This window comes from Eleutherodactylus coqui, chromosome 7 (assembly GCF_035609145.1).
Source record: "Eleutherodactylus coqui strain aEleCoq1 chromosome 7, aEleCoq1.hap1, whole genome shotgun sequence".
NCBI lineage: Eukaryota > Metazoa > Chordata > Amphibia > Anura > Eleutherodactylidae > Eleutherodactylus > Eleutherodactylus coqui.
The window spans coordinates 218419615-218433258 of record NC_089843.1 but is presented as its reverse complement, the minus strand read 5'-3'; the positions used below and the strand labels follow the sequence as shown (position 1 = coordinate 218433258).

Genomic DNA, 13644 nt, shown 5'->3' with positions numbered 1-13644 from the left:
AAGGTGACTATTTATTTTATTTTTTTTTACTTTTGCATATTTTTACGCCTGAAGTTCTTTTGTAAAGTCCCAGAATATGTCCTTAAAGGGGTTGTCCCGCGCCGAAACGGGTTTTTTTTTTTTCAATAGCCCCCCCGTTCGGCGCGAGACAAACCCGATGCAGGGGTTAAAAAAGAAAACTGGATAGTGCTTACCTGAATCCCTGCGCTCCGGTGACTTCTTACTTACCTGGTGAAGATGGCCGCCGGGATCTTCACCCTCGGTGGACCGCAGGTCTTCTGTGCGGTCCATTGCCGATTCCAGCCTCCTGATTGGCTGGAATCGGCACGTGACGGGGTGGAGCTACGAGGAGCCGCTCTCCGGCATGAGCGGCCCCATTCAGAAAAGAAGAAGACCGGACTGCGCAAGCGCGTCTAATCCGGCGATTAGACGCTGAAAATTAGACGGCACCATGGAGACGGGGACGCTAGCAACGGAGCAGGTAAGTGAATAACTTCTGTATGGCTCATAATTAATGCACAATGTATATTACAAAGTGCATTAATATGGCCATACAGAAGTGTATAACCCCACTTGCTTTCGCGGGACAACTACTTTAAGGGACCTTTCACCCGGGACTGACTAGGCCCCATGACAAACCACAGTAAATTCTGTATCAAAATCTGCTGACTATGATGTGGAAATCAGATTGGCTTACAACCTGACGACAATTCCACAGATTCCGGTGTGGAGTTCTGCTGGATGCGTTCTGCCGCGTAATTCCATCCCGTGCGAAAAGTCTCTAATCGTTCTGTTTTGGGATGAAATCTATTTCGGTGAGAGCTGTATAGGTCTCTGAGTAGCCCAACACCATGTAGGATGTTTTCAGAGCCCGTCAACCTTGGTTTGTTTCTGTGTGTACTTATATGGTTGGTTTGGTAGGGATTAGCGCTGTTTACACGGCCATAAAATGCAGGGCTTGGTCCAATACCAAAGGTCAGGATCTGACGGCTCATGAACAATACAATTCTTGTGCCGCTACTGTTTGGAGCTTAATGAGTTCCAGTAATATATATGACTGCGGCCCTACAAAGGAGGAATTGTAGTCGTTTTGTGTGAATGAAATTATATTGCCATCTTTTGCATGAAAAATCCGTTTTTGTATTGTATGTATATGATGACCTTACGTATAGAAATCAGCAGCGTAGGAGGATAAATATACAGCGTCCTGTGAAAGGATTCACCCCCCTATTGGGGCTTTTCCTGTTTTGCTGCAACTGGAATTAAAATTAACTTTTGGGGCTTTGGTAGAGAGACAGCATTTGACTTAAAGGGTTTGTCCGAGTTAAGAAAATACCTTGAAGATAAACAGGGATGCCCACAGCACAATCCTCACACCAACATTTCACTGGAGTCACTATAAGGGTCTGATCCTTAAAGGGGTTGTCTCGCGCCGAAACGGGTTTTTTTTTTTTTTTTCCATAGGCCCCCCGGTTCGGCGCAGGACAACCCCAAGGGATGTGTTAAAAAAACCAAAACATATTACTTACCCGAATCCCCGCTCTGCGACGTCTTCCTTCTTCTTCCTTCACCAAGATGGCCGCCGGGATCTTCACCCACGATGCACCGCGGGTCCTTTTCCATGGTGCACCGTGGGCTCTGTGCGGTCCATTGCCGATTCCAGCCTCCTGATTGGCTGGAATCGGCACACGTGACGGGGCGGAGCTACGTGATGACGCGTAGAAGGGGCGGAGCCAGAACGCAGCTCGTGCCGGACCGAGCAGAAGGGGAAAAGACCGCACAGCGCAAGCGCGTCTAAAAAAGCAAGAAGACAGCGAAATTAGACGGAGCCATGGAGACGAGGACGCCAGCAACGGAGCAGGTAAGTGAATAACTTCTGTATGGCTCATATTTAATGCACGATGTATATTACAAAGTGCATTAATATGGCCATACAGAAGTGCTGAACCCCACTTGCTGCCGCGAGACAACCCCTTTGTAAATTTATTTAAAGGCACGGGGCACCCAGTGACGGGGGCTTCCATAACTCTGACAACCCCTTTAAACAACACGCTTAGCAACACGAGTGCAAGACATTTCTTTTTACTGTGACACAAACAGTAATTATGACAAAACAGAGAACACCAAAAGAATTCACCCCCGAAAATCAATAAGTACATTTCACTGCAATTACAGATACCCGTCTGCGGGGGAATGTCTCTGTTCGTTCAGCACATCTAGACACTGGGATTTCTGCCCATTCTTCCGAGCAAAACGTCTCTAGCCCCTTCAGGTTAGATGGGTTGTGTTGGGTGTACAGCAGTCTGTAAGTCCTACATAGATTGGATTGAGGTCTGGACTTTGACCAGTCTATTCCAGGACATTTCCACGTTTCCCCTTAACCACTCCAGTGTAGATTTAGCAGTAGGTTTATGGTCATTGTCCTACTGGAAGGTGAACCTCTGTCCCATTCTCAAATCTCTGGCAGACTGGAACTGGTTTTCCTCAAGAATCGTTCTATGCCATCTACCTTTCCTTCAATCTCGACCAGTTTTCCAGTAATTGTAGATAAAAATCATCCCCATAGCATGATGTGGCCACCACCATGTGTTACGGTGGGAATGGTGTTCTTGAGGTGATGGGAAGTGTTGGGTTGGCGCCACACATTGTGCTTCCTATGATGGCCATAAAGTTCAGTTTTATCCTCATCTGACCAAAGAGCCTTCTTCCGTGTGTACGGGGGGTCTGCCACATGCTGTCTGGCGAATTCCAAATGTGTTTTATGTTTTTCTTTAAGCAATAGCATTTTTCCTGGCTGCTCTTGTCATACCCTCCACAGAGGCGGGTTTTATGAGTCTAGTGGTCCTATGGACAGGTACTTCTATCTACTCTGGGGATCTTTGGAGCTCTTTTCGAGTTGTTGTCTTTGTTGAATCTCTGATTAATGCCCTAATATGTGAGAAGTTGAGCGAATAAGTTCTGCCTATCTGTTTGCCACACCGTGGACTTTCTCATTAAAGTGATCAGAATGGTCACGCTTCATGCATTCCGCGATACTTGATATTGCCTCCAATCTTGCACAGGCAGCTTCACAGTGCAAAGTATTGGCAGTAATGTTTGCAGATGCCTGCGCCTGAGCGCCATTGTGGAACGCGCATGCACCACTGACTTCATTCCTCCTCGTCATTGCAACAACAGACAAGCCTCAGCTATCACCACTCCTCCACAAGAGGTACTGTGGTGCCGCAAAACCAAAGGCCCAACGACCAGCAAGGAAGCCAGCACAGCAGAATCAAAAACACAGCCTCAAGAAGAGAGCCCAGCTATCCTAACCGGTGGGGAGTCTTCCGGTGCATCTCCACTTCTCACACCACTCCACACCCAAGATGGCCAGGAAGTTCTGGTCATATATGGCCATTTGGAAAGACATGGAAAGTGATAGTTCGTATTCTTTCTGAGATTGCGTCTGAGTATAATACCAGCATTGTAAATTCCTTCAATAGTACCCATCCTCACTGATTCAGCGGTTTTTAGACAAGCGATCATTTGATCACCTGCATAATACACTGCACTACCTATATATTGCCTATATAATACATGACTATGTCGGACTCCTCTCTTGTTGGCAGTTGCAGGAACATACAGAGTACTGCGCGATTTCATCTGGGAAACTTTCAGCCAGTTTGTTGGGAGTCAGATTGACCCTATTATGGTCGGTGCATTTTTTTTATGCCGCTTTGATCTGGTACATTGGTACATGCCGTTTTCAGCAGTTCCAGCATTTTCGTTGTCTGGCTCTGAGGATGGTGCCGGTGTGAATGTGCCCTTAGAAACGCAACAAGGAAAGCAGATGCACGAGAGAATCACAAACTCTGTATCTAGAATTGCCACATTTCTTATTACTAATCTCCACAGAGTAGCGATAAGGTCCCATTTGTCTGATCTGGCAGATCCTGAGTCATGGCTGTAGGAAGATGTTATTGATAGATGATGTCTGTGGTTTTTATGTGAACTTCAGAGATTGCCTGAAATATTATTCAGGAGACCTAAAAAAAATGATATTTTTTAAATGATTGTGTCTTAATTAGAGATGAGCGAACGTACTCGGCCACGCCCCTTTTTCACAATCAAGCACCGTGATTTTCGAATACTTCTCTACTCGGGTGAAAAGATGCGGGGGGTTGCAGAGGGGAGTGGGGGGGGAGAGTTAGAGAGAGAGAGCTCCCCCCTGTTCCCCCACTGCTACCCCCCGCTCCACCACGCCATCCCCCGCTCCCCGGCGCCCCCCGAATCTTTGCACCCGAGTAGCCAGGTACTCGAAAATAGCGATGCTCGATCGAGTAATTACTCGAAACAAGTATGTTTGCTCATCTCTAGTCTTAATCTATCAGCAACTAATGGTTACAGCCTGGGAGCAAAAAGTGTGTTACACAGTGTAATTCATCCATAATAAAGTCATAATATGTTTTTTGCCGCAATATGTACGCTGGGAAAACAACCCCCTCCCCTCCCCCCCCAAGATAGCCTCGTAGCTCCGCCCCGTCACGTGTGCCGATTCCAGCCAATCAGGAGGCTGGAATCGGCAATGGACCGCACAGAGCCCAGGGTGCACCATGGGAGAAGACCCGCGGTGCATCGTGGGTGAAGATCCCGGCGGCCATCTTGCTAAGGTAAGGAAGAAGTTGCCGCAGCGCGGGGATTCGGGTAAGTACTAAACATTTTTTTTTTTTTTTAACACATGCATTGGGTTTGTCTCGCGCCGAACGGGGGGGCTATTGAAGAAAAAAAAACCCGTTTTGGTGCGGGACAACCCCTTTAAGGGGTTAATAATGATCTGTTTATGAAGTTTACTTTGGAATTAAATCATTTGCTTACTTGTATTGTAGGGAATATCGACCTAAAGAAGATATAGACTTCCTTGAGAATGGTACTGAGGTGTCTGCCGTTAACCCCAAGACTTACGTTTTTGAACCTGATAAATCTGTGGGGGACCCAGAGGAGGACTTAATCCGAACCATTAATATCCCCATTGTGGTAAGTGTTATTGGACCATTGTTAAAGCTGAATTCCAGTTAAGGTTTAAGGAACTCTATTGAACCCTCTACCCCATGGGCAATCCTTACCTGCGGTTATTTCGGTCAGTGTTGGCTGCTTTTTAGGTCTGCAGTAATCAGTGATGGGACTTGAGCTACATTGTAGTCTGAGCTGCAAAGGGAACCCAAAGTAGTCAGAAAACTGCCTCTTGGGCGAGTGTAAAATCGGGCCGTGAAACTCGGCTCAACATTGCGTTTGCCAACATGCGTTTTCGCCGCGGGTACGAGGTGTTTTTGTATCAAAACCTCCCTGCATAACTCTGGGAAAGTAGCGAGTGTCTCCCATTGTTTTCAATGGAGAAACCTCGCATCGCGCCGCGTGCACCTGGCACGTGTTGTGATGTTGCCGCCAGCTCCATTTGAAAACAGTGGGCAATGCGAGGCACAACCAAAGATTGGACGTGCCGCAATTTTTTTTATGCGATGCGGGAAAAAATCGTTCATGTGTATGACTCCATTCAAAAGAATGGGGTTCATATTCGTGCAGATTTGTGCGGGTCTCAACACACAAGTCTAGCATGAGAACCCCGCCTCGGGCTGCTGTTCTATCTCTCCATGCTTTACACTGCAGTTATGTGTGCTCAGATTGGCTTCTGTGTATAAGCACAAACTCAGCAAATATTGAGTTGATTTCCTTTACAAAAAAAGCAAAAATGATTGGAAAATCAAGTAGCTAAATAACCGTTAAAAAAGGATGACGATCAGGTAATAAATGCACATGTACTCAGGCATATACACCCCAGCTAGGCACCCAATGGATCACATGGAGTTAGTGAGGTCCAGTATTATGTCCATTATTGTAATTTGTAAAAAATAGTGCTGTGTGCCACAATTTGCAACACAAGCTCTCAACAGAGCCTGCGAAGGGAGCGCGGGCGGAGCCTGCGAAGGGAGCGCGGGCGGAGCCTGCGAAGGGAGCGCGGGCGGAGCCTGCGAAGGGAGCGCGGGCGGAGCCTGCGAAGGGAGCGCGGGCGGAGCCTGCGAAGGGACCTGAGAAAGAAGAGGGGTGGAGCAAACCCAATATTATCAGAGGCTTGGGTCCCAGATAAATATCTACAAACCAAAAGCCTTAGAGAGGGTTGCAAAACGTAGACGAATTGTAGTGGTGCTACCAACCAGAAGAACCACCAAGGCTGGGCACACGAGATATGTGAGAATCAAAAAGGAGAAAAACTGGTGAATAGGTGCGACTCTCTAGAAAAGGTAGTGGTACGGTAGGATGTAATATCCAACTTCTCTTTTATTAAATAGATTAAAAAACAGCATAAGATACACATTTTAGGGTTAACTCCTTCATCAGTCAAAGAGTACAACTAATGGCAGAAGAATCCGGGGCTGGGGATACCAGAAGAAGTGGAAGCTTGCATCCTACAGTCCCACTACCTTTTCTGGCGAATTGCGCCAGTTTTTTCCTTTTTGATTCTCACGTACCCAAAGGAAAATGTGGCAGTAACCAGCAGCAATGGCCTCTGCAATGGCCGGGATCAGAGGGAACTCCAATTCCAGTCATCAACCATTACTGACCAAAGCATAAACACAGTTAAGAGAGAGGGAGCTCCCTCTGTCACGTCATCGACCCACTGCAAAGCAGTTGTGGAAGGTCCAATGGGCTGCCGTGGCAATTGGAGGCCTAATGGTGCCCTCCAGGGCCAGCCACGAATGGTATAGTAAGAGAATAAAGGTAATACACCACAATGCAGAAGTGTTGCAGTGTGTAACTTGAGCGATCATAGTATCGCATATACAAGTACTCTGTAAGGACTTAGAAAAAAAGTTTTTAAAAATTAAAATGGTGGGAAAATAGTCCACTTTAAAAAAAAAATGTTAACTTTTTTTTGCACACGCATTTTTATTTATTTTTTTGTAAAAATAATACATATTTGGTATTGCTGCATCTGTAACGACCCATACAATACATTAAGACATTTTAAGCAGTAAAAGCAGTCAAAAGAATTGTACATAACAGTAAAAACTACAGCTAAACCACCTGAAAAAGATAGGACATGCACTACTTTGGTGCACGTTTTGCCGGAGTTTCCATTGACTCCTATGGGAGCAGGAGTTAGTGGAAACTCCTGCACACGGAATAGCTTCCCCGCTGCTTACAGCAGGACATTTCTAAGGGGCCTCTGGCCAGAAGCCACAGGGATTGTCCCCACAGGGATGAGAGGACTCCCGGAGGGTTCCATCAATCCCCGCAGGGAGTCCACTCATCCCTGAATACTGCAACAGCACTGTCACAGTGTTCAGCGATGAGGGGACTGCAGCGGGGACGAAAGAATCTCCTCTCGCAGTTGAGGTAGAGCAGCGCAATGCCATCCGATTGCTTTCAGTGGGGCCGGCACTGCTGCCGCCCGATTGAAAGCAATGGGATGAAGGCAGCATGTGAAGCTTGAAAAAGGCCTAGTGTCGAAACGTCACTGGGATTGTGTGTGATGGGGCAATAAAGTCTCTTTGGATTTTGCACCTCTGTCTGCTGCCGAAGCCTTCTTTTATATCCATGGATATCCTGAGGAAGTGTGGGTTCGGGCTCCTTTCTACTCTGGCTGTTGCATCCCTAGCCCGACCCTGTCTGGGTATTACGTTGGTGCTGCTGACACAACCCCTGCAGCGATGATTTTCACGGGAAGGAGGGGCATGAAATAAAAGCCCTACCCTGAAAATCATCCCTTGCTGTAGAAAAATAAAAAAATTAACTCCCCTAGAAGCTCCGTCCATCTCTTCTTCCCGTCCCCAGCAGTCTTCTTCTTTATTCTGGTGGGCGGGGATTAAAAAATACCCACCTCCAGAAAGCGCTGCCTCTGATTGGGGTTCCATAGTCTCACTGCTCTTACAGTAAAGAATCCCCTTCTATGTTGGTGTAAATACCTCAGTGACAGAGGACGCCCCCTTATTACAGTCCTGTGTATAAATAGATGATGGGAGAGATCCCTGTATTGTCCCCTGATATATTTATACATAGTTACTGGGTCACCCCTCAGCTGCCTTTATTTCTAAACTAAATGACCCCAATTTTGATGACCTCTCTGGGTATTGTAGTCCACCCATTCCATTTATTACTTTAGCTGCCCGCCTCAAGCTCTCGAAAACAGCAGCACATTACCCCATAGGGGGCAGCTGCTGAAGTTGGCATAACTGTCACAGCTATACGATGCCCCCAGTGAGAACAGCATGAAGGACGCATGAAGGACGTGACCAGTTCCAATTTACGGGATTGAAGGCGTTGTACAGTCTCATTGAAATGACACAGTGTATATTGAAAATATGCTACAGTCTAGCAATTATTGTTTTTCTCGACACTTTCGAGATCACCGCTTGCTGTTAGTGAATAAAACCTTTCTATTTATTTTGATTTATCTTAAGAGGCTAATAGCTGTCCTTTATGTAGTAATCAGTCCTTGTTCACATGTGCCTGGACAAACACCACAAACGGAGAACTGCAGCGTTATATGTACATATATCCTCCCCAGACTGCTGGGTGTTAGCCGCGCTGTCCTTGTAGCGGGTCCCTATGCTTACATAGGGCTCTTGTGCGCACGCTGTAAGCCAACAACCCTCCCCTGTCGTTGGGGTCTTCAGGATCTGTTCTCAGTGACCAGCGTCCTGCAGAATAGTTTATACCAACAACTTCCATATCGTACGGACATGATAAAGTATATTCCTCAGACCCCGAGATCACACGGCCCCAGAACTGATGAGGAGGACGCTCGCTTCACTATTACCATGTCTGCCCTAAAGTATGCAGGATCAGTGTACCTCTACTTCAAGCTTTATGGCCTGTCCCAACAATTGTAATGAGAGAACCCTTATAAGGTACATAAGTAGATAGTAAGACCGGCTTCACATGAGCGCAATAGTGCCATCCTCAGCGCAACGTATTTGCATACTAATTAAACTGCCTAATTTAGTTCCAGATGTGTGTTTTTTTCCATCAGAATTATGCAGTGTTTCATGCATCTCCCTGCGTATTGCATGCACCGCCATTGACTTCTATGGGGACCTTAGGTGCACAACCACACAGAAACATAGAGCATGTACAAGTGTTTGGGGTGTTTTTGCCCATCATCAGCCAAATTTAGTAAGCCCTGTGGTTGTCCGCTGTAGACGCATTCGGATCACCGCTAATAGACGGGTGGCACCTGGTCATGCCATTGTTTCAGTTGACCAGTCAAGGAGCTGCCTGGCATTTCGCCGTGAGCCACGTGTGTTTACCGTGGATCACCACAGTGCGTGTCGGCACCCTAAGGCTCACAAGCCCTTACAAGCATTTTCTTATCTTCATTTCAGACTCTGATGGAAATCTCCAAAAACAATAAGTATTTTAAGTACATCAGACCGATACTTGAGGCCGTTCTGAAGACTTACAATGAAGGAGTGTTTCTTACACGACCGGTCCACGAACTGCTGTGGGGCTACAAGGATCCTGTGCTCTCTCTGGTACACGCTGTAGTACCCAGTATTAGTGAAATGTTTGGTTTGTTCTACAAGGTAAGTTTTATAGACGGGTGAAAAGTATATTTAGATGCAATATATAGTCAAACAGTCAGGAAAGAGGGAAAGGCTGGAGAAATATAAAGGAACCGATATACCGCATTTATTTAGGAAGAGGTTCCTTGTTAAAGGGGTTGTCCCGCGAAAGCAAGTGGGGTATACACTTCTGTATGGCCATATTAATGCACTTTGTAATGTACATCGTGCATTAATTATGAGCCATACAGAAGTTATTCACTTACCTGTTCCGTTGCTAGCGTCCTCGTCTCCATGGATCCGTCTAAATTCAGCGTCTAATCGCCCAATTAGACGCGCTTGCGCAGTCCGGTCTTCTCCCTGGTAAATGGGGCCGCTCGTGCCGGAGAGCTGGTCCTCGTAGCTCCGCCCCGTCACGTGTGCCGATTCCAGCCAATCAGGAGGCTGGAATCGGCAATGGACCGCACAGAGCCCACGGTGCACCATGGGAGAAGACCTGCGGTGCATCGTGGGTGAAGATCCCGGCGGCCATCTTAGTAAGGTAAGGAAGAAGTCGCCACAGCGCCAGGATTCGGGTAAGTACTAAACAGGTTTTTTTTTAACACATGCATTGGGTTTGTCTCGCGCCGAATGGGGGGCCTATTGAAAAAAAAAAACCCCGTTTCGGCGCGGGACAACCCCTTTAATATTCAGTACTGGCACCTTCTCCATCTTATAGATCCAATAAGTTTCCAAAGGAGCCCCAAATGTTTGACTCGTACTTTCCAAGTTGTTTACTTTTAGTCCCGATGGATTGCCTCCATAGAAGCAAGCAAGATGGGGATTCATCAGGCATGGGACACGGGGTAGAAATATGTCTTTGGATGTATGCCCTCATCTAGTGGGCATTAGACCCAACATATACTTTACTACAGGGCTGGAACTTTGCATACAGAACACAGCTTGTTGTGAGACACCTTCAGCCTTCCTTATGCCTATCACTGTGATGATCTGTGTTATCGCTTGATGCCCAGGGCAGCCATTTTGAACTGAAAAGCTGCTCGGTGTATAAGTAGTGTTCCTCACTGGTTTAGAACATCTAGAAACTTTTTTTTTCGACATGTTAAATAATAGTAGCAACTCTTTCTATCAGCTCTTCTTATGTTAGCTGCTTTAAAAAAAAAATTGTTATTGCTGACGTACTTAGGCCTCATGTCCACGGGCAAAAGAAGAATTAAAATCCGCAGCGGATTTTAACTCTTCTCCTGCACGCGGATCCGCACCCCATAGGGATGCATTGACCACCCGCGGGTAGATAAATACTCGCGGATGGTCAATAAAAGTGATTTTTTTTTAAAAAAAAAGGAGCATGAAAAAATCTGGACCCTGCTCCATTTTCGTGCGGGTCTCCCGCGGGGACGGCTCCCATGGGCTTCTATTGAAGCCTATGGAAGCCGTCCTGATCCGCAGGAGACCAAAATCGGAATTTACTCACCTGCTCTGGATTTTCCCTTCGCCGCGGCTTCATCTTCTCTCCGTCGCGGCCGTATCTTTTTGTCTTCGGGCCGGCGCGTGCGCGGGGCACGCAACCGACGGGCCCTGCGCATCCGCCTGGCCGAAGAAAGAAGATCCGGCCGCGACGGAGAGAAGATGAAGCCGCGGCGAAGGGAAAATCCGGAGCGGGCGAGAGGTGAGTTAATTCTTATTTTTATGCCTCATGTCCGCGGGGCAGGAGGGACCCGCTACGGATTCTCCATGGAGAATCCATAGCGGGCCTGATTTTCTCCGTGGACATGAGGCCTTAGAGAATAAAATATGAAGTAGCTTTGCAAATAGTCTTGATTACAAACATCCTACCATTTTTGTATACAGCTCCTGCAAAGACTTGTGTGTTTCCAAGGCAACAGACTGCAAGCGAACGCTATGTATACTCTGATTCTGCATTTCTGTGATGACCGCCCTCCAGCCTCTTGTACGCCTTACGATCTGTCAGCTGCAGATGCCCGACAGGACATCCCAGCGATAATCTTTCCGGCCCACCTACCTCCAGTCACAATAAACAGGCAGTCGTTCATAAGTAAACAACCGCTGTTCTCCGGGCCGATCCGTCGTCCAGTTTTCTGCATGCAGAAACTGAATGACAAACGGGAATTCAATAAATTCTCATTCGTCGTTCAGTCAGGACATGCGTTTACACTGAAAGATTTAGCGGTCCGTGTAAAAGGGCCCTAAGATATTTGTAATCAATTATCGTTCGGTGTAAATGCCCCCCGACTGAATGACAAAGAATTTGTTTGCGTCTCGTTTGTCCTTTAGTTTCTGCATGCGGAAAACCGAACGAGGGCCGCACCCTTCTGCTGACGGTGAATGGAGGCGGCCGAACCGATCCCCGGCCGCCTGACCTCTGTCCACTAGTGATGCTCGTTCCTGTCTAAAAGCACAGACATGATTATCGCTTCAACCACCTGTTGGGCATCTTCACCCGACAATTCGTCCCGCGTACAAGAGCCCTAATTTAGTGTCCCTTAGATGCACATATATTGTTCTACGTTTTGCACCGAAAACAGCCTTCAAAGTTTTCATTTACTGGTCGTAAACAGGGGTCTAATTTAACCCCTTAACGACTGCCGATACGCCTTTTGACGGCCTGTATCGGCGGCCTATTTATGAAGAGAGATTGCGGGGCGACCTCTCTTCATACAGCGCGGGCGTCAGCTGTTTATTACAGCTGACGCCCACGGGCAATAGCTGCAAATGGCCGCGCGGCCGATCGCGGCTATTAACCCTTTAAATGACGCTGTCTATTCTGACTTAAATCCCCCCCCCCCCCACCCCCACGTGAGATTGCAGGGAGCCGTGCGGGTGTCATGGCAGCCGGGGTTCTCCTAAAAGGCCCCAGGGCCACACAAAGTGTTCTTGTCTTTATGGACCCCACATAGGATACAACTGCTTTGTGTTTCCACAGATGAACACAACGAATGACGGGACGTACGTGTTTCTTAGCGGTTCTGAAGCATACCTAGATTTCTCCAGGATTGTGAAATGGCAAGGAAAAAGGTAGGGATGCCGACATATTCTGATGGGGTGTAACCAAGACCACGAGGTTCAAGCGTTTCATAAAGCGCCTTCAGAAGATGGTCCACGATGAGGAAAGAAAGTTACTGTATAGCTTCATGGTTGAGGCTTCTTTCATGGTTGACCCGGGGGTAGAATATTTTCTCTAAAATGAGATAAATTAGCTTCTGCCTCTTGGAGACTATATTTTTTTTCTTCTTCTGGATCAACATTGTAGGAGAATCAGTTTAGGTAATTGGATTACGGTATTTTCTCCACCTCACTGTGCTACTATGTATGCCTTCTCCAAGAATCGGGAAATGCCTGTGCAAGTTGTGCCAATGCACTATAAAGTAGTAGTATAACTGGGATATCCCAGACTACGCTGGAGGGTCAGGAGCATGATATGGCATTTGATCTTCTGTTGACAAATTGAACTTGTTTTCCCATTTGTTTCTCAATCAGAAATCTCTCATGGTGGACATCGGACTCGTGCAATATGATTAATGGAACAGATGGAACTTCCTTTCACCCATTAATAGATAAGGATGATATCCTTTACGTATTTTCATCAGATTTATGTAGGTAAGGTTAAAAAAAAGAACTACACACCAATAGTCAGTGGCCACTCTAGTGGTTACAATTGCTCTTTTAATACAAATGGGCGAGTCATGTGCCAACAACTTAATTCATTAGACTATGGTTAATTAGGTATTCCCAAAATAGCAAGTTATCCCTTATCCACAGGATGCACTGGAAGGAGTTGATGTCAGGGATGATGGAAGCATTGGGCTGTCATTAACAGCCATAGCACCGCCCCTCATTTGGGGCCTTGGACCCACCAACCAGCCTACCGGCATTTATTCCAGTAGAGTCAATGCCTAATCCATCCCTGAGAGTACATAATCTAGGTTTGTGTAGTTGGATGAATTACAGTTCATAATCTCTTGAACCTTCTTAACCCCTTCATGACACGGCCTATTTTGGGCTTAAGGACGCAACAATTTTTGGCGGATTTTCTTCTCCATTTATGAAAAGTCATAACTTTTTTATTTTTCCGTCGACGCGGCCG

General features: G+C 46.7%; 1 protein-coding gene across 1 annotated transcript in view; it reads left to right on the top strand.

Annotated features, from left to right (window-relative positions):
- SCARB2 (scavenger receptor class B member 2) overlaps positions 1-13644 on the top strand; it is a 54284-nt gene that overhangs the window by 16572 nt on the left and 24068 nt on the right. The window contains exons 3-6 of the mRNA XM_066574399.1: positions 4866-5013; positions 9360-9560; positions 12484-12575; positions 13038-13157. Of these exons, the coding sequence (XP_066430496.1) occupies positions 4866-5013; positions 9360-9560; positions 12484-12575; positions 13038-13157 (561 nt within the window). The remainder of the gene's footprint in view (positions 1-4865; positions 5014-9359; positions 9561-12483; positions 12576-13037; positions 13158-13644) is intronic.